This window comes from Podarcis raffonei, chromosome 2 (assembly GCF_027172205.1).
Source record: "Podarcis raffonei isolate rPodRaf1 chromosome 2, rPodRaf1.pri, whole genome shotgun sequence".
Lineage (NCBI taxonomy): Eukaryota > Metazoa > Chordata > Lepidosauria > Squamata > Lacertidae > Podarcis > Podarcis raffonei.
The window spans coordinates 127,114,592-127,139,246 of record NC_070603.1 but is presented as its reverse complement, the minus strand read 5'-3'; the positions used below and the strand labels follow the sequence as shown (position 1 = coordinate 127,139,246).

General features: G+C 54.9%; 2 protein-coding genes across 10 annotated transcripts in view; one reads left to right on the top strand and one right to left on the bottom strand.

Annotated features, from left to right (window-relative positions):
- The window catches only part of SYNGAP1 (synaptic Ras GTPase activating protein 1), a 50,189-nt gene extending 30,481 nt beyond the window's left edge, over positions 1–19,708 (top strand). For 5 of the 9 annotated variants that reach the window (XM_053380032.1, XM_053380030.1, XM_053380033.1 and 2 more), the window contains 13 exons: positions 1,714–2,271; positions 2,393–2,537; positions 2,767–2,911; positions 3,059–3,295; positions 7,483–7,684; positions 7,780–7,961; positions 8,124–8,165; positions 8,421–9,327; positions 14,309–14,482; positions 14,594–14,805; positions 15,034–15,134; positions 16,028–16,110; positions 17,848–19,708. In XM_053380032.1, coding sequence (XP_053236007.1) covers positions 1,714–2,271; positions 2,393–2,537; positions 2,767–2,911; positions 3,059–3,295; positions 7,483–7,684; positions 7,780–7,961; positions 8,124–8,165; positions 8,421–9,327; positions 14,309–14,482; positions 14,594–14,805; positions 15,034–15,134; positions 16,028–16,110; positions 17,848–18,003 — 3,144 coding nt within the window. In that variant the 3' untranslated portion in view covers positions 18,004–19,708. The remainder of the gene's footprint in view (positions 1–1,713; positions 2,272–2,392; positions 2,538–2,766; positions 2,912–3,058; positions 3,296–7,482; positions 7,685–7,779; positions 7,962–8,123; positions 8,166–8,420; positions 9,328–14,308; positions 14,483–14,593; positions 14,806–15,033; positions 15,135–16,027; positions 16,111–17,847) is intronic. The other 4 variants (XM_053380036.1, XM_053380035.1, XR_008329245.1 and 1 more) reach the window with 3 other exon arrangements.
- LOC128409560 (zinc finger protein 253-like) overlaps positions 1–24,655 on the bottom strand; it is a 173,186-nt gene that overhangs the window by 53,194 nt on the left and 95,337 nt on the right. The window lies entirely within an intron of this gene.

Sequence of the window (24,655 nt, the reverse complement as noted above, 5' to 3'; positions counted from 1 at the left end):
TTTCCATAATTGAAACCATGCTCAAGTCAGCTTACAGCATAGAAAAAAACACATAATTGCAACGTAACAAAAATAGTCATAAACATCAAGAAATACACAACCAAAGGGAACAATTTCCACATAGATCATAACAACATCCAAACTAAAGATGCCAACAAGACCCCTCTAACTGATACCTCAGCCCAAAAGCCTGTTCAGCAGCCTCTGCAGTTGTAGCTGGAGTCATTCAGGGCCCTCCCAGGCCAGGGGGCTGAAGGCCTGCAAGGTCTCCCAGGACTCCCGGCCAAGAAAACGAACCTCATGGCGTTATAGAACTGTAGTGCTGGAAGAGCCATCTAGTTCCACCGCTGGGACTTTTTTAATTTCAAAGTCAAATTTGGTGAGCATTGGATTTTCTTGTTCATTGTCCATTTAGAGCGCTGTGTTCACCATTCCCAGTGAGTTCAGGAACACTTAGATACTGTACCAGGTCCTGGGCATCACTTGGGGGGATGTCCCAAGTCGCTTGCTTGCTTGCCTAGACCAAAAGGCCCCGTCCCTTGTGGCTGTTCCTCAGAAGGGAGTCAGTTCCAGCTGATGGGAGGTTTCTGGTTGCTCTTGTTTGATCCTTTTGGAGACGAGGCTACTAAAACCACACATGGCGTTGCAAGTGCAGTTAGCCCATTAGACAGAGAGCACCCCTCTCCTTGTTGGAGAAAGAGGCTTGGAAGAGACTCTTCCTCTCCCCTAGCAGACTTGGCACAATTATTCCAAGGACATTAAAACTTTGTTAGACTCGCATCTGCCACCATCCGCTTTTAAATAAGCATTCCCCACAAAACAAACTTAGGCTAGAATAAATCACGGGCAATTAGCTTTGCAAATAAATTAAGATTTTTAACCACTGAGTTTCAGAAGTTGCAGCAAGCAAGTCTCCTACTATTGGCAGTATGATTAGAAGCAAAACTTTCCAAATGACCTTAAAAAAACTTAGTTTCCTTAGAAATAGGATCACGCAATCTTTGGGTTAGCAAAGTTGCAGGCTGTGAAAATCTCATTTTAGAGAGATTTTCCATTCACATGGTTTTTCTTGCAACTGGGAGCAATTCCACATGGCTCCTTTCTTCGAGGAAGGTGGAGGGTGAGGAAAGGAAAACCTGCTGGAAGCCTGCGAACTCCGTCCACACTGGCAACTGAGCTCAAGGCTTATCCGTTTCAGGCATTCGAGTCTGAGTCGGGAACAGTGTATTGCCACAAGATTGACGGCTCACGCCAGTGGCCCACTTAGTCCAGCATCCTGTTCTCACAGTGGCCAGCCAGACACCCATGATGGAATACCCAGAAGCAGGATGCGAGCACAAGCTGATTAGTTTATCTCAGCGCTGCACAAAGAAGGACTTCCTGTTAACTGTCCTGAATCTTCCGACATTCAGCTTCCTTGGATGTCCAGGTTCAGTCCCCGAGGGAGGCAGGGCTGGGAAAGGAAGACCCCTGGAGTGTCCCTGCCAGTCTCTCCCAGGGGCCAGAGACCAGCAGCCTCCTGTGTGTTTTGGTCTGAAACCCCAAGGGGGATTTCTTGCAGGAGACGCGCAAGGCCTCTGCCTCCTTCATTATCTGGAGTCTGCGGTGACCATTTCACCGCTGGCACCTGGGGTCTCTGCCTGCCCTCTAGGGGACGTGCCTCCTGCCTGCCCTCCCACTTGCCCGACCCCCGCCTTCTGTCCCCCTGCCCAGGACAACAGCCGCCGCGTGGACAACGTCCTGAAGCTGTGGATCATCGAGGCGCGGGACCTGCCCCCCAAGAAGCGCTACTACTGCGAGCTGTGCCTGGACGACATGCTGTACGCCCGGACCACCAGCAAGGTGCGGACAGACAATGTCTTTTGGGGGGAGCACTTTGAGTTCAACAACCTGCCGGCGGTGCGGACCATCCGGCTGCACCTCTACAAGGACACGGACAAGAAGCGGAAGAAGGACAAGAGCAACTACGTGGGCATGGTCAGCATCCCCATCGCCAGCGTGACGGGGAGGCACTTTGCCGAGCAGTGGTACCCGCTCAGCCAGCCCAGCGCCAGCAAGAGCAAGTCCGGCTGCTGCCCGGCCATCCGCGTCAAGAGCCGCTTCCAGACCATGAGCATCCTCCCCATGGAGCTCTACAAGGAGTTCGCCGAGTACGTCACCAACAACTACCGCATGCTCTGCGCCGTCCTGGAGCCCGTCCTCAGCGTCAAGAGCAAGGAGGAGGTGGCCTGCGCCCTGGTCCACATTCTCCAGAGCACCGGGAAGGCCAAGGTACCCCCCCCGGGGGGATCGGGGAGGGAGGGGTCGGTGGGCGGGCCTCAGGCAGGGAGAGGGGATTCCATGGGCAGAGAGCCGCCTGGCCACTAGCGCCCCCTCTGCCTCTCCCCGGCAGGACTTCCTGTCCGACATGGCCATGACGGAGGTGGACCGCTTCATGGACCGGGAGCACCTCATCTTCCGGGAGAACACGCTGGCCACCAAAGCCATAGAGGAGTATCTCAAGCTGATTGGACAAAAATACCTCAAAGATGCGATTGGTGAGCAGGGGGCAGGGGGGTTGGGGGGAGGGGAGGAAGTGTCCTTCCATTCAGGCCGTAAGTCACCCTGAAGCAGGGTCTGAGTGTCGCGGGGGGTTCTCCTGAGGAGGGCAGGCCTGAGCTGTGGAGGGGGGGGAGGGGGTCTCCAACTGGGGCATGTGTCCATGGAGGTGCTGCTGCCCCCCAGCCCCAGGCTCCTGACTGCTCCACCTGCCCCGTCTCCCCACAGGCGAGTTCATCCGGGCCTTGTACGAGTCGGAGGAGAACTGCGAGGTGGACCCCATGAAGTGCTCGGCCTCCACCTTGGCAGACCACCAAGCCAACCTGCGCATGTGCTGCGAGCTGGCACTCTGCAAGGTCGTCAACTCTCATTGGTCAGTGCTGGGAGCGGGCGGGGCTGGTGGGGGGGCGGTTTGGCGGGGGGAAGTGGGGATCGTGGGGCCAGGGACTGGCGGTCCACAGGGGGGAGGGTCGTGGTCCTGCCCGGCCGCCCGCTCACCCCTCTCCCTGCCCCTCCCCAGTGTGTTCCCGCGGGAGCTGAAGGAGGTCTTTGCGTCATGGAGGCTGCGCTGCGCCGAGCGGGGCAGGGAGGACATTGCCGACCGCCTGATCAGCGCCTCCCTCTTCCTGCGCTTCCTGTGCCCGGCCGTCATGTCCCCCAGCCTCTTTGGGCTTATGCAGGAGTACCCGGACGAGCAGACCTCCCGCACCCTCACACTCATCGCCAAGGTCATCCAGAACCTGGCCAACTTCTCCAAGTGAGTCGCGGGGAGGCGGGGAGGGGGGGGGCAGCACGGACAAGCTGTGATCCGTGCAGTAGGCTCAGCAGAGCAAAGGCCTGGAAAGGGTTTGGGCTGCCCACCCAGCCAGCCCAGCTCTGCCTCTGAGACCCAGGGCTCTTGGGGCTGCTTCCAGCACAGTTCAGCTGAAATAGGCACAGCCACCCACTGGGGGGGGGGGGGAGAGGCAAGGCTAGTCTAGCTGATTTTTTTATTTTGTGAAAGTTTTGCACCACTTGATTGTAAAAAGAACCTCAGAACAGCTTATGAATGAAAGTTAAAAACAGCTATCTAAAACACTGAAGAAAAAATTAAGCCACAAAGAGATGAAAACAAGTGTAAAATAGCTGGGTAGGCTGGTCCGAAGAAAAATGTTTTTAGCAGGTGCTGAAAAGAGGACAGTGAAGTTGTCTTGCCTGAGTCAATAGGTAGGGAGTTCCAAAGTGTGGGTGCTGAGCATCCGTGGGGCCAGGCCCCCTCGCAGGTGCCCCCAACAGGCTCCTCCTGCTGCTGGGCCCTCCCACATGCACCATTTGAGGCGCTTCTCCCTGTGCCCCTGCTGAGGGAGGCGTGGAGCGGGCGACACAAGGCCTTTCTGGTGGTGACCCCCCACCCCGCCTGCAGAGTGCTCTCAGGTTCTGTTTTGGTCCTTTCTTAGTGCGGTGGGAGCCAGCAGATCTGCCTTCTTAATGAGTTTATATATGCGGTTCCCAGTTCTTACACTCCTGTGGTTGGGCCACTTGAGCGAAAAAAGCATCTGACACTTGCTAATAATCCTCATTATCCTACTGGGGGGCCTAAGTTCTGCCCCCCAATATCACTGTGCCCCCCGAAAAGTTTAGTTCCTGTAAGTGAAGCCCTCCTTCAAAAAAGAGCCACGTAGAGACAGATACATGTGAAAATGCACTTAACACAAGGAATTTGTACCCAAACCTTGCGATATGCACTGCAGATTCAGATATCCAAACATCATTTTTTACTTCCTTGTTTGCCTTTTGCTGGTTGGCTGAGGAACAGAAAGGTTTCAGAGGGCTTTCCTGGGTTTATTTAGGCTTTGTGGGGCAGAAATTCCATGGCTGAGAACGTATTAGAAATGTTCTCATAGGAACCAATGGAAATTGTGAACTCGCTATGCAAACCTCTGCCAGCCAGCGATTTCCACGTAACGCATTGTGTTTGGTAAAGGGGACCTGCGCGCCTCTACTGTTAATGTGTTGAAACAGTGATCCTCCAAAAGAGGCTGCCCTCAAGGGCGGGTCAGCCATGGTGAGAGGGGCAAGGACTGCCTTTGACTAAGGTAAATCTCAGTTTTACAATGACAAACTAATAATAATAATGGGCGATTTCAGTGGAGGGATAGCATTAGAACATGATAAAATAAGCAAATGTGGCCAAGCTAAAGAAGGGAAACTACCAGAGACCTTCTTCAAAATGGTGTAATCGATGGGCCTAACGGAGATACAAAAATCGTACAAAACATGAATGTTGCGTTCCAAAAGCAAGGAAGGATTGGACCCTGATTAATCAAAGACACACAAGGCTTGACCAGCAAGACTCTGGGAGGAGTGCGTATCGCCACTCCCTCTTCCAGGCCGTTTTATTAACAAAAGAACCCTTCGTAAGAACCAATCAGATTTCCTCTAAACATTTCAAAAAAAACAAACCACGTGGGGACAAAATTAATGTTAAAACTACAAAAAGCTAATTTGAGCATGCATACATTCTGGGGTAAATAAAACAGGACTAAAAGGAGGAACAGAACTAAACAGAACTAAAGCACTCAAACAGAAACAATTTGAATTGGCAAATAAACCTGGGAAACTACGAGCATGGGAATTGAAAAAAGAGAAGAAATTTAAACACTATAAACAATATTGCAGCCGAAGAGTGAATAATCTACAACCTAAAATACATTAATAAGGAATTTCAGAAATATTACACAAAATTATACACAAAGGGAGGAGAAAAGGAGGAGATGACACACAGGTACATTACTGAATCTAAACCTCCTTGCCCAACTTGCCTCAGTGAACCAATTCCACCGGTGGAGATAGACACTGCAATTCAACAAGCAAAAATAAGCACAATATCCAGGACCTGATGGGTTCTCAGCTATGCACTACACAAGAGGAAATCATAGTACTCCCGCTGAAAGAAGCGATGGCTGGAGCTTTAAAAGGTGAAAATATTCCAGTGTAATGGAAAAATGTGTTCCTAACACTAATCCCAAAACAAGATTTGGCTATACCTCACCCAAAAAACTTTAGGCCTATCTCTTTATTAAATAATTATTATAAACTTGTATTATGCTATACACGAAGATCAAACAGGCTTTTTATCTGGCAGACGGATGAGGAGGAATGACAAAGAGGCAGTAATACTATTCCTGGATACAGAGAAGGTGTTCAGTAACATTTCATGGATGTTTATAGAGAAGGTTTTAGAAACCATGGACTTGGGGGGGGTGGAATTAAAGCAATTTATCACAAAGAGCAAACATACTTATTAATGGCAAAGTAATGGAAGAATGTAGTATACAGAAAGGGACAAGACAGGGCTGTCCGTTGTCCCCACTGTCAATTCATTTTGGTGCTTGAAGTCCTTGCCAAGAAAATTCATAGGGATTCGAGCAGGACAACGAAATTACAAACTTCAAGCATTTGCGGACGACATAGTTTTGACACTGGAAAATACTTTGACGAGCGTCCCAAAAGCTTTAGAAGTTATAACAAAATTTGGAAATCTTGCCAGATTCCATATTAATAAGGAAAAAACCAAAATGATTATCCAAAAGCTTGTTCCTATACGCAACAGCAGTTGCAAGAATAGTTTATGCGAAAAGTTGGAAAGAGGCTATCCCGGCAAGAGACCATTGGCTACATAAATTAATAGAATTTGCTGAACTAGCGAGCATGACAACTAAAATAAGGAATATAGATGGAAAGATAGATATGTTGAGTATTTAAAACGAAGCAGTATTAAAGTTAGTTTGCAAGTCGAGTTAAGTTTGTGATCAGCAGCTGACAAAATAAGTAATCATGAAGGGAAGGGAAAAAGGATGGAGGTGCAAAAGAGATTCAATTATATCAATGAAAGAGAGGTTGGCAAGTTTGTATGGGATTTGATAGGATGGAAAATGTATAATATAAACCGAAAAATGAACAATAATTTAAAAAATGCCTCTGACTAATGTTGCCCTGTTTGCCAGTTTCAGCCTTCCCTAGGGCAGGGCGGGTCTCACCCCTCTGTGCCCGGCTGGGGGGTGGAAGTGGCTCCGGGGGCCAGGGGCTGCAGGACGAGGAGAGTGGGGGCCACTTCTGGCTCAGCAGCGCTGCCTCCTGGTCACTCTTCATGCTCCCCGTGGTTGGGACCCCGTTCCCTGGAGACCCCAAGCCTGAAGCTGGGCCCCTTTCTGCCCTTGACAGGAGAGCAGTGAGGGCCAGCGAGGGGCAGGGACCGGCCCCCCTGCCCCAAGGAAGCCGCTGCTTCATTCCATCCCCCTTTTACCTGATTCTCAGCGGGCCTCTCTTCCGAGCACGGCTGTGGCTCCTCCTGCTTAATGCCGCTTGCTGTTCTCTTCATTCATTGGCCTTTTTCTTGTCTTAATAGCTTCTTATTTTACTGGTTGCTTTTGCCTGAGAAGGGTCAGTACTCTAAAGGGCAGGATAATTATGATTTTAAATAAACCTGTTGAATAAATCACTTTTGTTGCAATTCCTGCATTGCAGGATTGACTAGGGGACCCTTGAGGTCCCTTCCAACTCTACAATTCTATGATATCAATAATAATAATAATAATAATAATAATAATAATAATAATAATTCAAACCAGCAGCACCAGGGACAATAAAGTGGGCAGCCGTTGATCCAAGGACACCCCCTGTTGAGGCTTGCAGGCTCCTCGGTTGCCTCCTTCAGCTTCAGACGCAAGGAAGCACCCTGCCCTGCTTGGCCCCCTGGCTGCGTAATTCTGCCATGGCTGTGGTTTGCAAACTGGCTTCAAGGGCACTTCCATGTCTGACACATTGCTGTAGCCTAGTCCATCAGAACAACACTGGGGGGGATAAACTGAGAGCAGGCAGGAGTTGCTCCACGGACACGACCCCCCTTGATGGTGCAAGGGGGGTCCTCAATGGCTGCCTTCTCCCTCCCCTGTGCCCCCTCAGGTTTGGGAGCAAAGAGGAGTACATGGCCTTCATGAACGAGTTCCTGGAGCTGGAGTGGTCCAGCATGCAGCAGTTCCTGTACGAGATCTCCAACCTGGACACGCTCACCAACAGCACCAGCTTTGAGGGCTACATCGACCTGGGCCGGGAACTCTCCACCCTCCACGCCCTCCTCTGGGAGGTCATGCCTCAGCTCAGCAAGGTGCTGGCCCCGCCCAGGGTGGGGGAGGGGGATGCGGGGCCCACGGCTTCTCCTCCCCCCTCTCTGACCCCCAGCCCGCCTCTCTTCCCCACCAGGAAGCCCTCATCAAGCTGGGCCCCCTGCCCCGCCTCCTCAACGACATCAGCCTCGCTCTCAGGAACCCCCACATCCAGCGCCAGCCCAGCCACCAGGGCGAGCGACTCCAGGCCAAGCCCGTCATCCTCCGGGGACCCTCCACCGACATACAGTCCACCTACATGATGCGGGACCTCAACAGGTCAGGCGGGGCGGAGGGAGGGGGTTGCCAGGGCCCCCCCAGCCAACACGGCTCTGCATTTGCGCAGAATGGGAATGGGCCCTGCGGGTCGGGGTGCAGGAGGGACCTGGAAAGCTCCCCCCCTTGCGGGTCTCTAGCCTGACTTTCCCTCTTCCCCCACAGCTCCGTCGACATGCAGCCTTACATGATGCGAGGCATGAACAGGTGAGTCTTGCCAGGCCCCAAGAGGAAGGCGGGCTGTGCTGGGCCCAGAGTGCGAGGGGGGCTTCTCTCTCTGGGAGGTGGCCGCTCCACTGTTGGCAGGCTGTGCCCCCTTCGGGGCTCCTGGACCGGCCTTCTAGGCAGGCAGGGGCAGGGGGCACTCCCCAGGGCAGTGGGGCTGCTGCTGCCGCCGCCGCTGCCCCCTTTCCTGCAGAGGGGCCTCATCCGGCCAACCCCATTGCTCTCTCCCCCCTGCAGCTCCATGGACATGACCCGCCTGCCGTCGCCCACCAAGGGCGAGAAGGGGGGCTCCAAGGACATGTTCTTTGTGGCCCGCCCCCCGCTGGCCCGCTCCTCCCCGGCCTACTGCACCAGCAGCTCCGACATCACCGAGCCTGACCAGAAGGTGCTGAGCGTCAACAAGAGCGTCTCCATGCTGGACCTCCAGGACAGCCGCATGAACAGCATCTCCAACCTCCACAGTGCGGGCGACATGCTCAACAGCAGCCAGGCCTCCATCACAGCCGGGCTGGGCCTGCGCCACAGCCGCCTCTCGCAGGGCAGCGGCTCCAGCATCGCCGCCGGCCTGCGCCTCAGCCAGATGGGGGTCACCGCCGACGGGGGCGGTGGGGGCACCTCCTCCTCGGCGGCCCAGCAGCTCAGGATCCCTCTCTCCTTCCAGAACCCCCTCTTCCACATGGCCTCTGACGGGCCGGCCGGCGGCCCCCTCCACAGCCACGCCCACCCGCACCGGCCGGCGGAGGGCAACCCGGACGCCTTCGCCCCCTTCCACGGCTACAGCAAGAGCGAAGACCTCTCGGCCAGCAAGCACATCATCCACAGCCACAGCTACAGCGACGAGTTCACGCGCCAGGGCTCCGAGTTCACCAAGCGCCAGCTCTCCCTGCAGGAGAACCTGCAGAACATGCTCTCGCCCCCCCAGATCACCATCGGGCCCCAGCCCCAGCGCACAGCCCCGCCCCAGCCCCAGCCCCAGCTGCAGCGGGGCAAGTCCCAGCAGCTGACCGTCTCCTCTGCCCAGAAGCCCCGGCCCTCCAGCGGGAACCTCCTGCAGCCCGAGCCCACCTACGGCCAGGCGCGCCCCCGCCAGCAGTCTGTCAGCAAGGAGACCCCCTCCGCCCTCAAGCCATCCATCACCAAGCAGGTGAGCAGGCAGCAGAAGCAGCCTCCCTGGGAAACACGCCCCCCACCCCGGCCCCTCTGCCCAGGCTTGAAAGGTCAGCTGCCGGTGCAGATGAAAACCAGGTGGAATCTAGTGGATCAGAGGTAGTGGACAAGGTGCGGCTTCCAGCCAGAGGCCCTTTTAAAAGTGTGCACTTACTCGTTACTGTTATTTATTAGATTGATGTACTGACCTCAGGGCGAGTCACAAGAATACTCTTGCATGCCTTTCTTCTCCAGGGAGCCCCAGAATGCAGGCATGCTTCTCCCTCCCATTTCCCCCCCCCAACAACCCTGCGAGGCAGGCGGGGCTGAGAGCCGGTTCTTGTCCCAAGCCCCCCATTGAGCTTTGGGGCGGAGCGGGGATTTGAGCCGAGGTCTCTCCCGGGTCCCACCCTCACCGTGCCTCAAGTCCTCTTCTATGTGTGTCTGGTTTGCCTTTCCTGTTATACTGTGTGATAGTAGGAATAATAGGTTGGGGGGTCTCTTCCTTTTAGCTTCCTTTCCCCTTAGGTCTTTAAAAACTGGGTGTGTTGCCTTTTCTTTTTCCTGGCCCCGCGTGCCAGCACAAGGCTTTCTCTCGAGGTGCTATGAGCTGGCAATTTTGGTGAATGAGGGAGGATGGCGCGGATCACAGCCTCGCGTCAGTCTCTGCATGAGAGAGGAAAGAGGCAATTCCAACCAAGGCAGAGTTCAGTGCTTGCCACGAGTGCAGCTCTCCTTGCCGGGAAGCAGGATCTCCCTGAAGAGATCAGCCGATGCCGTCATTGTCTTTTTTGTTCACTTTGAGCGGGGGAGAAGTCGGCTTTCAGCCCCTAGGACAGCGAGATCATACAGGATCTCATGATTGTACATTTGATTGTTTTCTCTTGGTGATTTTTTAAGTTGTCTTTTGCTCCACCTGTAACGCACTGTGATCACTCCCATCTGTCTTGGGGTACAAGGGAGGAGTGCACCTCTTGAACTGAAGTCAAACTGTTGGAAGTTTGCAGTGCCTGCTGTGGCTGCAGAAACTGATAGGGGAGAGACGTGTTCAGTTGCAGCTGGGGCAGATGAAGGCATCCAGCTGTGCTCCTGCAGATGCACATGCATATGAAAGCTTATACCAAGAACAAACTTAGTTGGTCTCTAAAGTGCTACTGGACAATTTTTTTTATTTTTATATATTTCAACTGCATCAGACCAACGCGGCTACCTACCTGAAAGTCAAAAAGTGTTGAGTTGAGACATCTTTCTCCTCAGAAGAGGCAAGATGGCGAGGAAGGCGGGCAGAGACGTGGGCGCCCTTCTCTCGCTGAGGCCTTTCCCCGCCTTTTCCTCCCCTCGGGAGGCTCCAAATGTCTCCCTGCCGAGAGTGGCCTCTCCCTCTCCCTATCCCACCGGCAGGCCGGCAGGAGGATTCAGAAGGCCTTCTCCCCTCTCATCTGTGCTGCAGCATGAGAGGAAACCTCAGAGCGGTTCAGGACAAGAAGGTCCTTCTCAGTCGCCTCCATGCAGAACGAAAGAGAGGAACGTTTCCCTCACGAGTCCAAAAGGAGGGCTGGCGGGGAAAGGGGGGCGTCAAAATTCAAGGATAGTATTAAATAATTAAATAAATAAATTTAATTGGTACCCTGCCCTCCCCATCCAGAGCTGGGCTCAGAGCAGCTAACATCATATAAGTAATACAACATGCATAAAAACAAGCAATCAATTGATTAAAATGCATACACACACACACACACACACACAGTGAGGGGGGAAAGTATTTGATCACCTGCTAAATTTGCCCGTTTGCCCTCTGACGAAGAAATGACCAGATCATAATTTTAATGGTAAGTTTATTGTAGCTGTGAGAGACAGAATAACAGGAAAACCCCCAGAAACCCGGAAGACAAAAGTCAGAGATAGATGTGCATTATAATAAGTGAAATAAGTATTTGATCCCCTATCAAGCAGCCAGATGTCAGGCTGCCTGGTATCTTCACTGTGTGTAACAAGCTGAGATTAGAAGAAAAAAATTCACCACCGTGCAAGCAGATTTTTATTCTGAAAGTGTGGTCAGAGGAAAAGGTTGGAAAAGCGTCACTCTCCAGAGAATGGAATGGAACTGGCCTCCTGCAAAAATGACAGGAGGGGCTTGTCTTTTTCCTCGTTTTGTGGAGCGTCTCCTATAGCTATGGAAAAGGAATAGTTTCCTCTCTTTTCTCTAGGTATTCAATTCATTGGCCCCTGAAATTCGCTCCGCAGACTCCAGTTTTCGGTGAGGATTTGCGTAGCGAGCCCACAATTTCTGCTCGCATAGCAAATAAACAAATCCCACTGATTCTTGTGGGGAAATGTCTGCCGTGTTCCTGACCACGGACTCTGTGGTGCGTCGAGGGAGGTTTCGGTACTAAAGCCTCATGTTCGGATAACTGAATTTTTGCCTAGTGAATATTCATAAAGTGGGACCTGTGTCCATAATACATTTTCTCCCCCCCCTTTTGATAACAATTTATTGATTTCCCAAAAATAACAGAACAACAACAAAAACAGAAAATAAAAAATCATAAACAGATTAAGCCATCATTTTTTGGTCGACTTTAGTTCCATTATAATATACTTGTTTGTGCACATCCATAAAACCGTATATACTTAACAATCCAATTTTAAAACCTTCATCTTATTACAAGTGACTTTTACAAGTTATACTAATGTAAAAATCTGTACACAAAGCTTTATAATTATGCACTGAACAATTGCCCATTTTTGTAATAATTTGTCCTGCATAGTTGGTAATTTATTTTGTCAATCTCCTTTTTTATCTTCTTTGGCCGAAGCTTCTTCCTTTCATAGGGGCTGACTCTTCTTGGCCTGGTATCCAGTCGCACAAATCGGAACAAAGTCTTTCGCTCAAACAATCCATCAAGTCCTGTGCCTCTCAATATCATAACTTCAATTTTGTTTAACAACAATCATTTCCCGCATTTTCTTCAAATCTTTATATGTCTTTTCCCAGACCTTTTTGATCATTTTGCATTGCCACCACATAAGGTAGAATCTTAAACCTTCTGCCCTCCCTGTTTGATTCTTCTCTAACATAGTCAAAGCCTCCCGAATCATTGCAGACGAGGTACCATCTTTGTCAGTCAGGTAGTTTGAGGATGGAGGTCCTGGTGACTATTGGGCATGTTCTTTCTCTGACCAGGGCTCCGTCTTTTGGGGTGGGTGTGTCATAGCTCCATTCTGGCCCAGGAGACTGTGTTTTCCAGATCTGTTGAATCTATCAATGTGGGAACCCTGGACGCTGCCCCTTCTCCCGGACCATCTCAGTCAGGATCCAGCCTTCCATCTTCAGGCAGACGTCTTCCACCTGACTGCTTAGAGGCTGAAAGGATCTGTGGATTTGTAGCTCGTTGACTGGCTGAACACAAAGAGCGCTCATTCATGGTTCCTCGTCCTCCTGGAAAAAAGTGACCAGTGGGTGCCTTAGGGTGCTGTCCTGGGCCTGTTGTTGTTCACCGTCTTCATAAACCACTTGGAAGAAGGAACTGAGGGGATGCTCATCCCATTTGCAGATGACACCACATTGGGAAGGGTAGCTAATGCCACAGAAGACGGATTTGGGATTCAAGGTGACCTTAACAGATTGGAGAACTGGGCCCAAACTAACGGAACGAATTTCAATAGGGACAAATGTAAGGTTCTGCGTGTAGGCAGGAAGAACCAGATGCACAAATATTGGATGGAGGACACCTGGCTCACTAGCAGTACATGTGAAAAGGATCTAGAGGTCTTGGTGGATCACAGTGTGATGCAGCAAAAAATGCTAATGCTCTTCTAGGCTGCATCAGCAGAAGTCCAGTGTCCAGATCAAGGGAAGTCCTAGTCCCACTCAATTCTGCTTTAGTCAGACCAAACTTGGAATACTGTGTCCAAATCTGGGTGCCACAATTTAAGAAGGATGTTGAGAAGCTGGAATGTGAGCACAGAAGGGCAACCAAGATGATCAAGGGTCTCTAAGAATTCAAGCCTTAGGAGGAATGGTTGAAGGAGCTGGGTATGTTTAGCCTGGAGAAGAGGAGGCTGAGAGGAGATGGGAGAGCCATCTTCAAATATCTGAAGGGCTGAACCATGGAAGAGGGAGCAAGCTTCTTTTCTCCTGCTCTGGAGGAGTGGCTTCAAGTTACAGGAAAGGAGATTCCAACTCGACATCGGGAAGAGCTTTCTGACCGTGGAAGGGGCTCCCAGGAGAGGTGGTGGACTCTCCTTCCTTGGAGGTTTCTTAGCAGAGGTTGGACGGCCATCTGCAGGACGTCCTCTTGGACTTTCCTCATACATTTGTGAATCCGTAGCAAGTAAAAGGTTTTCCCTCAGCTTACACTGTTTTTGGTTGACAGCCACTAAGAAGATTGTTAGTATTTGGCATTGATGCAGAGGGATCCACCCGGTCCTCAGCAGATCCTGCTCCACTCTGCCAAAAATGGAACTTATTGGGAACGTGCCCCACCTCCGTTTCTTCCTCTGCATTCTCTTAGTCTTACAGAGTGCGGATTCACAGGGTTTTGAACGGAGGTGTAAATGTAGAGCTACGTACTTTCCTAATGTCTGTGTCTGCTGTGGCAGCATGTTTTGTACTGGGCACGGTCACCGTGGCTGTTTCTCCTCCAGTGGGGTCGAGGGGTCATTCTTAGCTCTGCCAGTTAGATCTGGAGGGCAGGCTGGATCCTGCCCCTGAAAGAGGAGGCAAAAGGCTTGAGGGGCCCTGTCAGTCCAGGGGGGAGAGGCTGAATGTCCTGCAGTCTTTGCATGGACAGGCCCAATTGCCACCATCACTTTGCTCAGAGACATGTTTCCAAGCTTCAAGGGAGGTGAACAGACTCTCAAAAGAAAGCAGGGGTGTGCAACACAGCAGAGATGAGAGCGATGGGGCCTGGTGGAAGGGGGGGTTGGAGGCCCGACTGACTTGCTCCCCCCCCCTGGTGCCCCTTCTGCCCCTGCAGCAATCGCACACGCCTTCAACGCTGAACCCCGTCATGCCGGCCTCCGAGAGGACAGTCGCCTGGGTCTCCAACATGCCCCACCTCTCGGCGGACATTGAGAGCTCCCACATTGAGCGGGAGGAGTACAAGCTGAAGGAGTACTCCAAGTCCATGGACGAGAGTCGGCTGGACCGGGTAACTGGGGCAGGTTTGGGGCAGAGTGGCCTGCGTGGGCTCCGTGGGGCTGGTGGCGGGGCGGCTTCCGGACTCAGTTGCAAGACTGCTCCCTCCCTCGCCCTGGTGCAGGTGAAAGAGTACGAGGAGGAGATCCACTCGCTGAAGGAGCGGCTGCACATGTCCAACCGGAAGCTGGAGGAGTACGAGCGGCGCCTGCTGACCCAGGAGGAGCAGACCAGCAAGATCCTCCAGCAGTACCAGCAGCGGCTGGAGCAGAGCGAGAAGCGCCTCCGGCAGCAGCAGGTGGAGAAGGACTCCCAGATCAAGAGCATCATCGGCAGGTGAGCTGCAGGTCGGAGCCGCGGGAGGGGAGGGGGCAGAAGGCAGGGGTCCCCCCAGCTGGGCAGGAGGAGAGGCCCCTGGCGGGGAGGGGCCTGGGGCAGGGGGGCTCCCGCCGGGTGGCCGCTCCCTGGGCCGCCATGGGAGCCCCCCTTTCCCGCAGCTGCTGGCGGCCCCGGCTCCCGCCGCCTGCCTGCTGGGTGGGGGGGCCCGGATTGACTCCAGTGAAGCCTGTCCCTGCAGGTTGATGCTGGTGGAGGAGGAGCTGCGCAGGGATCACTCGGCCGCCCTCGACGCCTCCGAAACGCGGAAGCGGCTGCTCGACGCTCAGGTGGAAATTACAATGTCATTGTTCTAGCCCATGTCTCCATCGCCATCCCTGTCTGCGTCTCCCCGCCCGCCCTCCCTCCATCCTCCGCTCACCTCACCCCTGGGCATGCCGCCCCCACCCTGCCACCGCCTGAGTCCGCTTCTGCCTCTCCCCCCTTCTGCATGGCGGGAGGGGGCTGGGCCTGGGCAGGGAAGGAGGGAGGGAGGGAGGGGGCTCCCCGCCTGCCGACACCTGGCCTACAGACTGGGTAGGGGGACAGGGTTCAGAGTCCCTTTGCCTGGCCCTGCCCAAGTGTGGGGGAAGTGGGGGTCAGAAGAGGGGCCCTGAGCTGCAGGGGGTGCCGGGAGGGGGAGGGGCTGCCTTCCTGCCCGCTGGGCCATTTCTGGCCTGGGATGCCCTCGGTCCCGGGCGCTCCCCCTCTGCCAAGCAGGAGTTCCTCCAGCCGGAGGGTCTGTGTTCAGTTCTGGGGGGGGCCCTGGGGGTGGATGGAGTGCCTGCGATGGAAAGTGAGACCCTCCCCAGAGCAGCAGGGGGCTTCCTGTCCGCATGGCAGATGCCCGAAGGGCCAGGCGGGACCCAGGACCAGAGTCTCTGCCCTCTGAAGCCCATCTCCCGTCTGGCAGACCTGGGGAACCATCCATAAGGCTCTTCTTACAGCCTGGTGCTTGGCCTGGCTGGGGGGCACACAGGGTCGTCCCCCCAGCACACAGGAGCCCTTCCCCCCCAGCCCCTTCTTCGCCTCCTTGGCATTGGAAAGAGATGGACGGGGGGCTGTGGGAGATGCCCACCTGCCCCTTCTCCGTGCCCTGCCCAGGCCCTCCCCTGCCCTCCCTGCCCCACAGCTGCTGGGGGGTCCCTGACCCAATCACTGTGTTTTCTCCGTTTCATCCTAGCTGTTCACCAGGTAACTCTGTATGACTCAGCTTTTCTCACATGGAGGGATCGGGGGGACACCCGCCACTCAGTAGCCGACCAGGTGGGTCCCGTACACGCCCCTTGCCCCTCTCCCGCCCCCGTAAGGAGTAGACCCTCTCTTCCCCCTCCCTCCCTCCCTCCCTCCCTCTCCCCTGCCTTTCCTCTTCCTGATCCTCCTTTATGTCCCTATAGGTGTGGGGGTGACCCTCTAGGGGGACCCCACTGGGTAGGAGGACAGCCTCATTCTGGGTTCTTGTTTTTGGGGGGGAAGGAGGTCCTCAAGCCCAAAGCTTGGCAGTGGGTACCCGCTGCCCATGGGGGGAGGGGAGGGGTGGGGCGTGCCCCCCCCTGAACAGCCCCCTCCCCACATCAGTCAGAGGGAGGGGCGGTTCTGTCCACTTGCAGCAGGAGCAGCCTCTTGGACACCCCCGAGGGAGGCCGAAAGTACCACAGGGGCACCCAGGGCCTTTTCAGCCCCCCAACCCATGCTGCCCGCCCCAGCGTGACCCCAGGCCCCCCGCCTCCCGCACTGCTGCCCCGCCCCCCGTTTGTCTTGTGTCTGTCCGCACCGCATTCCACTTGGACACCCAGCACTGTCTGTTCCCAGGCGGGAGGGGGGTTGCGCATGTGCCTGGAGGGGGGGCGGGCAGGGTCCTGTGTGCAGGGGGGGAGGGTGTGGGAGGAGGTCTGGCAAGGAGGGGGCCGGACGCTCCCAGGCACGGGGGGGCCGGGCGAGTGGTGGTGGACAGCTGGCCCAAGAGGTTAGTGCCAGCCAGGGGGGCGGGAGTGGCGGCATGTGGGGCTGGGGTGTGTGGAGGCGCTGTCCCTGGGGAACTCGGTGCCCGACTGCTGCCCTCCCCCAGGGTTCAGGAGGGGCAAGGATGCCAGAGGCCACGTGGGGGGAGTCCTCCTGATGACACTCCACCCCTTAGAGAGGGGGCCCCAGGATGGGGGAGGGGGCACCTTTGGGGTCACCAGGGCGGGTGATAACGGGCTCAGCATAACCAGGGGTCAGTCCTGCCCAGCTCCCTCTCCCCTTGCAGGTGGTTCAAAGGTGGGGGGGCACTCATCCTGCACGAGGGTCTGGCCTGGGAAGATGTGAAAGGAATGGTGGGGTCTGGAGAAGGGGGGATTCTGTCCTGCTCCCCTCAGCTTGCCACAGGGTGTCCCCACAGCTCCCCCACCCCAGTGGGGATGGGGAAGGGGGGCATCAGAGTGGGGGGGAGGCCTGCTGCACCCACAAGGCTCAGGAAGGCCTGTTCTCTGGAAGCGCCCTGGGAGGGGCTGGGCTGGGGGGTGAGCAGTTCCCGTGGGAGGAAGGGGGCAGGATGGAGGCCTCTGGGGGAGAGGGGGAGCCCCCCTGATTCCTGAGACCCAAGCGGGGCCTATCCTGCTGGTGGCTCAGGGCAGGCCCAGCGGGGGTTGCTCTGGGGAGCTGAAAGAAGGGGCCGAGCCAAGGACACAGCCCAGCCTCAGGCGCTCGGCTCTTGCTGGGAGCCACTTGGGGGCACGGGGGGGGCTGCAGTCCTGCCTTCCTTGTGGGGACGCCTGGCTGGCCCCACATATCCGCCATGGGCTGACCCGGCTGCCAGGCCAAGCCCTGGGGGAGCCACAGGGTATCCCAGCCAGCCCCATGGAGCCCAGAGCTGGAGTCCCAAAGCGGCCCCCAAATGGGGGGAGGCCTCTGGGGGTGGGGCTGTAGAGGGGCCCAAGCGGGAAGGGCGGGGGCTGCCTTGTGAGAGCCAGCACCCCCCAACGTTAATAAATAAGTGCCCCCTCTTGCCCCCCTCTGTTACAGGAGAGGCAGCTTTCCGCCGTGGGTGCAGCAAACCCGCGTCTGAGCGCCGCTATGGGGCAGCCCTGGAACGGGATCCACTCCGGGCAACCGCCTCCGCCCCCGCGACTCCAGATCACGGAAAATGGAGAGTTTCGCAACACCGTGTCTGAGCACTAGCGGCCGCCCCCTGCCTCCCCCCACCTCCCCGAGCCGGCGTGGGGTGGGTGGGGCGGGGCGGGGGTCCGGCCCGCCTGCCTCCGGTGCAGGAAGGGGGCGGGAGCATTTTCAGGGTGTTTTATAGCAGGACACAGACGACAATCTTAACCCCCATCACACCCTCTCTGACCCCCACCCCTGCCCACAGAGCACCGCCTTCCCCTGCTCTGCCCCCAAACAGAGTGGGGGGTCCTCCCTCCCTCCCTCCCTCCCCCCAGGTATTTCTCAGGAGTGGCATCCCCTTCCTCCCCCCCCCGCTCCCCCCATGGCAGCATTGACCTTCCTCCCCAAGGCAGCAGCCCCAGCAAGGGGGGAGGGCGCTGGTCCCTCTTGGGCCCCCTCCCTGGGCTGGGGGGGCAGGAAGTTCGCCCGCAGGGGGGAGGCTGGTCCCGATTCCCTTGCCACGCGCACTTGCCTCAGCCAGCTGCCATGACGGGTGGGGCTGCCCCCCGCGCCCCCACCTGCTCATTCCCTTCTCCAGAGGGGAGGGGGAGGGGAGGCTGGGCGGGAAGGGGAGCACCCCCCAGGCCCCAAAGCTCCGCACTGCCCAGTCCCCCCCCCAGGCAAGGCTGTGCCTCCCTCTCCCCCCATTCTGCGCTCTCCATCCTCTGACAAAGGGCTTTGCCTGCTCTGTACAGTGACCCCCTCTTTGTTTCTGGATATTCTGGATTCTTTCTCTCTCGCTCTCTCTTTTCCTCTGTGTTGTGGGGGGCAGCGCAGGGCAGGGCAAGGGGGGGTTGACTCTTTTCTTCTTCCCTTTCCTCCCCCTCCAGGCTCCCACCCCCCATTTCCGACCGGGGAGGGGGCCTGACCAACTCTCTCTCTCTGTCTCTCAAAGAAGCCATTTTTGAACTGCCCAGCCAGCCCAAAGCGGGGCCCTCAAGATGGGTGGGGACCCCCTGCCCCCCCGGAGAGAAGCAAAGGGGTGGGGGCCACCCCCCACTTGGCGTGGTGCTGCTGCTCTGCTGGCCCCCCCGTCCGTCGCCCGCCTGCCCATTGTGCTTTCGGTTCCTGAGCTGAGCTGCTGCAGGGTGAGAAGTGTTCGGCACAAGAGTTCGTGGTTGTCGTGGCTGTTTTCTCCCCCCTCCCCGCTGCGCATCGCCCCAGCCCCTCTCCCCCAGCCCCGCTTTGAGCACCCGACCATTTCCGCCCTCTTTGACCCCCATATTTATTTTGTAAGGACTCTCCTTCCTTCCCTCCCCCACCCCTCTTTCTTTCTCCCCCCCCCCGGACAATGACGGTGGCTCAGGCGGGCACCGTAGATATTTATACGTATTATTATGATGATGAATTATTATTATTATTATAATATAAAGAGATTGTACATATGTGAAGTCCCCGCTGCCTGCTCCCCACGGACTTGCCCCCCCTGGTGTAATTACCGCGGGATTTGTACTGTACATACAAAGAGCTGCTTCTTCTCTCTCTTTCTCTCTCTCTCTGCCTCCTTCCCCCCCCTCTCTCTCTCGAACTCAGAGCCTGTGTACATATTTCCTTCCTTTGGAAGGGGGGGTTCAGGTCACTCCGGCCTCCCCAGGCATCTTCTCTCTTTCTCTCTCAAGCTCTCAAGTTTATTTTATGTCAAATTTATTTTTTTCTCATTTTTTTTCTGGAGTGTGTGGTGAAAACAGACGAAAATGTTTAATAAAAAGCAATTGGTCTTTTATGCCACATCAGCCGTAAAGGCAGGAGGAGGGGTGGGGTGGGGGGAGCTTCTGTGGGGCAGGTGCCCCAGCCTCAGGGGCTTCCCCACTCCTGGAGTCAGGAGAGTGGAGGGCCTTGCAGTGGGCACTTGGCAAATTTCTGGCTGCTGGGGGGGGCAGGTCGGGCTGAGAGAGAGAACTTCAGCCAGAAGCCCCCCAACTGTTCTCTGCCCCCCAAGGAAGGGTTCTGGAGTTGTGGGTGGCCAGAGCAAAGTATTTGGGAGCGTGAGTGTGCAAGGCCTCACTCTCAAGGGAAGGTGGGGCACGCTCTGTCGGGCATAATTCTGTTGGGGGGGGACGCACCCGAAAAAGAAAGGGCGGGGTTAGTATAGGACCCGTGTCAGGTTAGTTAATAAAAGAATTCACTGGATCCTGAGATCCGAGGCACGGGACTCAACGCTCTCTCCAGCAAGAGGGAGCCCCCAGCAGAGTTGAGAATCGCAGAATTACGCAGCACAGCGAAGCGCCGGAATAAGAGGCTGTTGTCCCTTTCAAATAGGCAGGGCTTTGTTTCCAGCCCCCTTGCAGTGAACAGGCCCCACTGTTGGTCCCTTGGAATGCTTTGCTTGCAAGGTCCAAAGGTCAGATTCATGTGTTATTCCATGTAGCAGCAAGCACTTAGGAGACACGTTCCCTGGTCAGCTTCACGCGGCGGAAGAGAAAGAAGAAAGAAGCTTCACTTTGTCACCAGAGTCTTAACCCCTCGTGCATTCACTAGCCCTCAGTTTGCTAGTTCGATTTGACTGCAGTCTCCAACAGAAATGGTCGCCCAGCTGACCATTTGCAGAGAAAGGGTCTGATCCGGCCCAAAGGCACAGCTGATCCTTGCAATACATTCCTAATTGTCGTCACTGTGTAATCATAAGATCCTAAGAGCTGTTTGATGGGGGACCTGGGAGGGGGTTTTTAGAGCCGATGTTGGGTGGCTGCCTGCCAGGGATTATTCAGCTACAATTTTTGCATTGCAGGGGGTTGGACTAGATGACCCCCGGGGTCCCTTCCAACCACACAGTTCTACGGTTCAGTGATGATTGTATCTTCTTAGAAGGTTGCATTACCTTGGAAGAGGGGTGGCTGGGAAGGGAGCCTGTACTTCGGAACCTGCCACTACGCTGCCAACCAAAAGCACCCCCACCCCGTGGGAGGGGGGGAGGGGGGGCTTCCTTCCTCTGCTGCCCCCAGGAGGCTCTGGAGCTTTTCCCCACCTTCTGCAGCCCATGACCTCACCCCCCTGAGGTCCAGCTCCAAGGGCCTTCTGGCGGTTCCCTCCCTGCAAGAAGTGAGGTTACAGGGAACCAGGCAGAGGGCCTTCTTGGTGGTGGCGCCTGCCCTGTGGAACGGCCTCCCATCAGATGTCAAGGAAATAAACAACCATCTGACTTTTAGAAGACATCTGAAGGCAGCCCTGTTGAGGGAAGTTTTTAATGTTTAATGCTGCATTGTGTTTTTTGAAATTCAGTTGGGAGCCACCCAGAGGGGCTGGGGAAACCCAGCCAGATTAGGAGAGGAGCAGCTGCAAGGTGGGTTTTCGCACTCTTCCATCAAAGACAGCCTGCCCCAGAGCTCAGACACTATGGGGATGGGGGTTGCTTGGGTGACCCACACTGCTGCCGGAAGGGCCAGCGAAGGCTAAGAGGTCAGCCCCCCGGAGAGAGGGAGGGAAGTGCCATGGGTCTGGGTCTGTTAGCCGTGCCATGCAAGGCGCAAGTGGGCGAGCGGCAGGGATCTGGGCCCTTGAATTCCTCTTGCTGATAACTCAAGAGTGGCCCTACTTCTGCAGGCCTCACCTTTTATTTATTTGCAGCAAGTGACCTCGAGGCAACTTGCAAGCATGAAAGAGTGCAATTCTAAAAATGGCCAGCAAGACAAAAGCATCAGATATATATAGATATAAAAGCAGCAGCTGAGAGCAGGAGGGAAGGTGGGTGCAAAGCTCTCCACTGTGCTTTCCTTGGGGGGCCAGAGCAGAAGGAGACTGGGGGGGGGCTGGAATGAGGGGGGGTCCTCCTCAAGGGCAGGATCTTGGGTGCTTCTGTGCTTGCTTACTCAGATTGTGGATCACAGAATCATAGAATGCTGTGGAAGGGACCCCAGGGTCATCTAGACCAACCCCCTGCAATGCAGGAATCTCAGCTCAAGCATCCCTGACAGATGGCCATCCACCCTCTGCTTGAAAACCTCCAAAGAAGAAGAGTCCCCCTCCCCAGTCGAGCAGCCCCCAGCCCCCTCCTGGGGCAGCTCTCGGGCGCAAGAGAGCCTTACAGCAGGTCAGGTGAGGAGACAAAGGACCCCAGACTGGCGTCACAAACAGGCCATGGGCCTCCTCTCGGTCTGCTGAAACAGCACTTGCGAGGGAAAATCAGTGGTGGGGCAGGGAATAGAAAAGGTTCCCCCAAAGCCTGCTGCCTTGACAGTGCCAGCCCTTTCCCAAGAACCTCTTCCTACCACCTTCAAAGGACAAAACACACAAATGCACACCAGAACAACTAACAAAACAAGAGCTCCTCCTCACACTCTTTCAAAGACCACAGATTGTGTAATCAACCCAAGGCCTGCTTGAAGAGGGACGTTTCCGCCTGGTGCCCCAAGGTGTCTTGTGAAGGCACCGGGCGAGCCTCCTGCAAATGGGGAGCCACTGCAGAAAAGGACCTGCTGTTGTCTTGCCACCCCCTTCATCTCTTGCGGAGGAGGCACACAAAGAAGGGCTTGGATGGGGAACGCAGAGTCCAAGGGAGCCTCAAGGGCCAGCCAAGGATCCAGGAGGACCCTAAGCTATGTCCCTGCTCCTCCCGAGGGACCCCATCAAGAGCAGGCCGTGTCCCAGCCATCTGCTCTCGGGGACCTCAGTCTTGTCTGGGTGGAGCTTCCCTTGCTTGGTTCTCATCCAGTCCGTTCTTGTGTCCAGCACAACCCCTGCCTCCCCTGCAGGTGGCAAGCGGAAGATAGAAAGGCCAAGGACCCAGTCAAAGGCAACGATGGGGTTGCGCCACTCATCTTGTTTCCAGGCCAGGGAGGAGATACTGCAAAACACTGTCGGCAGCGGGGTGGGGGCAGCAGGCAGAGAAACTGCAACCCCAGGTTCCTCCCCCATCCTGGGGGTCTGATGGCCAGTGGCCTGTTTGGGGGTGTAGCACTTCCAAGCGAAGGCCTCTCCGGGAGATATCTGAGCCTGGGCAGCTTCCACAGGAGGGCAGTTGGATCCTTCAGACATGTTGGGCTTTATAGGTCATAGCCAGCCCTTTAGGTTGCGCCCAGAGCTGTTCTAGCAAGACCTGTGTGCTCCCACTAACCGGTCCTGGTCAGCAATCTGGCTGCAGCAGTTTGGGCCAGCGAGATTTTCTGAGCCCTTTCAAAAGGCATCCCTGGCAGGAGGGCACCCAGCAAACCCGAAAGGCGGGAGATTTCAGGCCACTGTGGGATTTGCTGCCACAAGATGCAGCGGTGATCACCAGCGCTGATGTTTTTTAAAGCAGCGTCAAGTAGGTACTTCAAGGAATCCGGATTCCATGTGCCCATGGGGCGCACACACACCTGCTCATCTGCAGTGTTTGGGTCTTTTCAGTTGTTAGGAAAATTCGGAGGGTTCCTTCCTTGGAGCAGACAGCCAAAAACCTCTAAGGAAAGAGGAGTCAGGTACGCAGGGTAGGCTGAACAGAGATTTATTCATCATTAAGACAGCGCTGAATGGTCAAGCACAAGGCTGTTGCCACAATCATGGTCTGACCACAGTACATGCCCTTGGGCCCTTATATGCTACTCCTCTATCAGGTAAACACATGCAATCCTCGCGCCCATATCATTTTTGCAATATTATTGGCTAAAGCAATGCGTAAGCAGCTCACGGACACGCTACCTGGCCTTCCAATTGGGCACACCATATTTGGAATTGTTTCCCGCTTGGAACTCCTGTTATCTTATTAAGGTCTCATCCTCAATCATTCCTTTTCAGCAGGTTTGGGCTTGTTACCTTTCCCTCCCAAACATGTCCTTGGCAGTTCTTGTTTGTGCTAACTCCTTACCATTACATTCCAATACAGTATTACATTTCCTTCTCTTGTCTGGCCAGCTATTATCCATTAAAGAAAATAGTTGCTGAGGGCAAGGTTCTTGCTGCTTACGGACACTGCAATGGACAAGCCATTCTGACTCCTAAGCACAGGCAGTCATTTAAGTTTTAACTACTTCTATACATGTATCCAGAAAAAACTGCTCCCTTTCCCTTATGGGGTATTCTGGAGCCGTACAGAGTCCTTATGTGGGTTCCCTATTGGTAGGAGAAAACAACAGAGGCCAACTAGAGTATATTGAGAAGCAAAGCAGCTAGTAAGCCTGATCTTTATTCAAGGAACTGTTGCAATAGCGTCCCCACTCACCACACACGAGGGAGAAGAACCCTGAACAATGGTGTGCAAGCCCATATTTTTTGTTGTTGTTTAGTCGTTTAGTCGTGTCCGACTCTTCGTGACCCCATGGACCAGAGCACGCCAGGCATATATAAGCCCATATATAGACTTGCAATTGTCCCCCCAGTAGCCCAAGACCCCCCCCTCATACATACATAACAGAAGGAGGTGGTCTCCAGCAGAAATCCTGCCTGCCAGGATACCTGACAGTGGTCACTGATTGCTTTACCTGGGCAGCCTGGCCATTCTTTTGTGATGGTTAATACTTTAGTTCCTGAATCCAGGTCACAGGGTCATTCTATTCATAAGCAAATATGCCCTTAAGACGGGATTTGAAAGTGAAAAGACAATGGGAAGGCTTTCCCTATTTACCTGCCTTCCTGCAGAAGAATATCGGAGGTCAATGGCTGCAGCATTGCTCTCCCGTACTATTTCAGAGACATGATTCATATATTCAGATAGGTGTGCATTTATGAATTTTTATTCTATATTTGAGACCTTAAAATT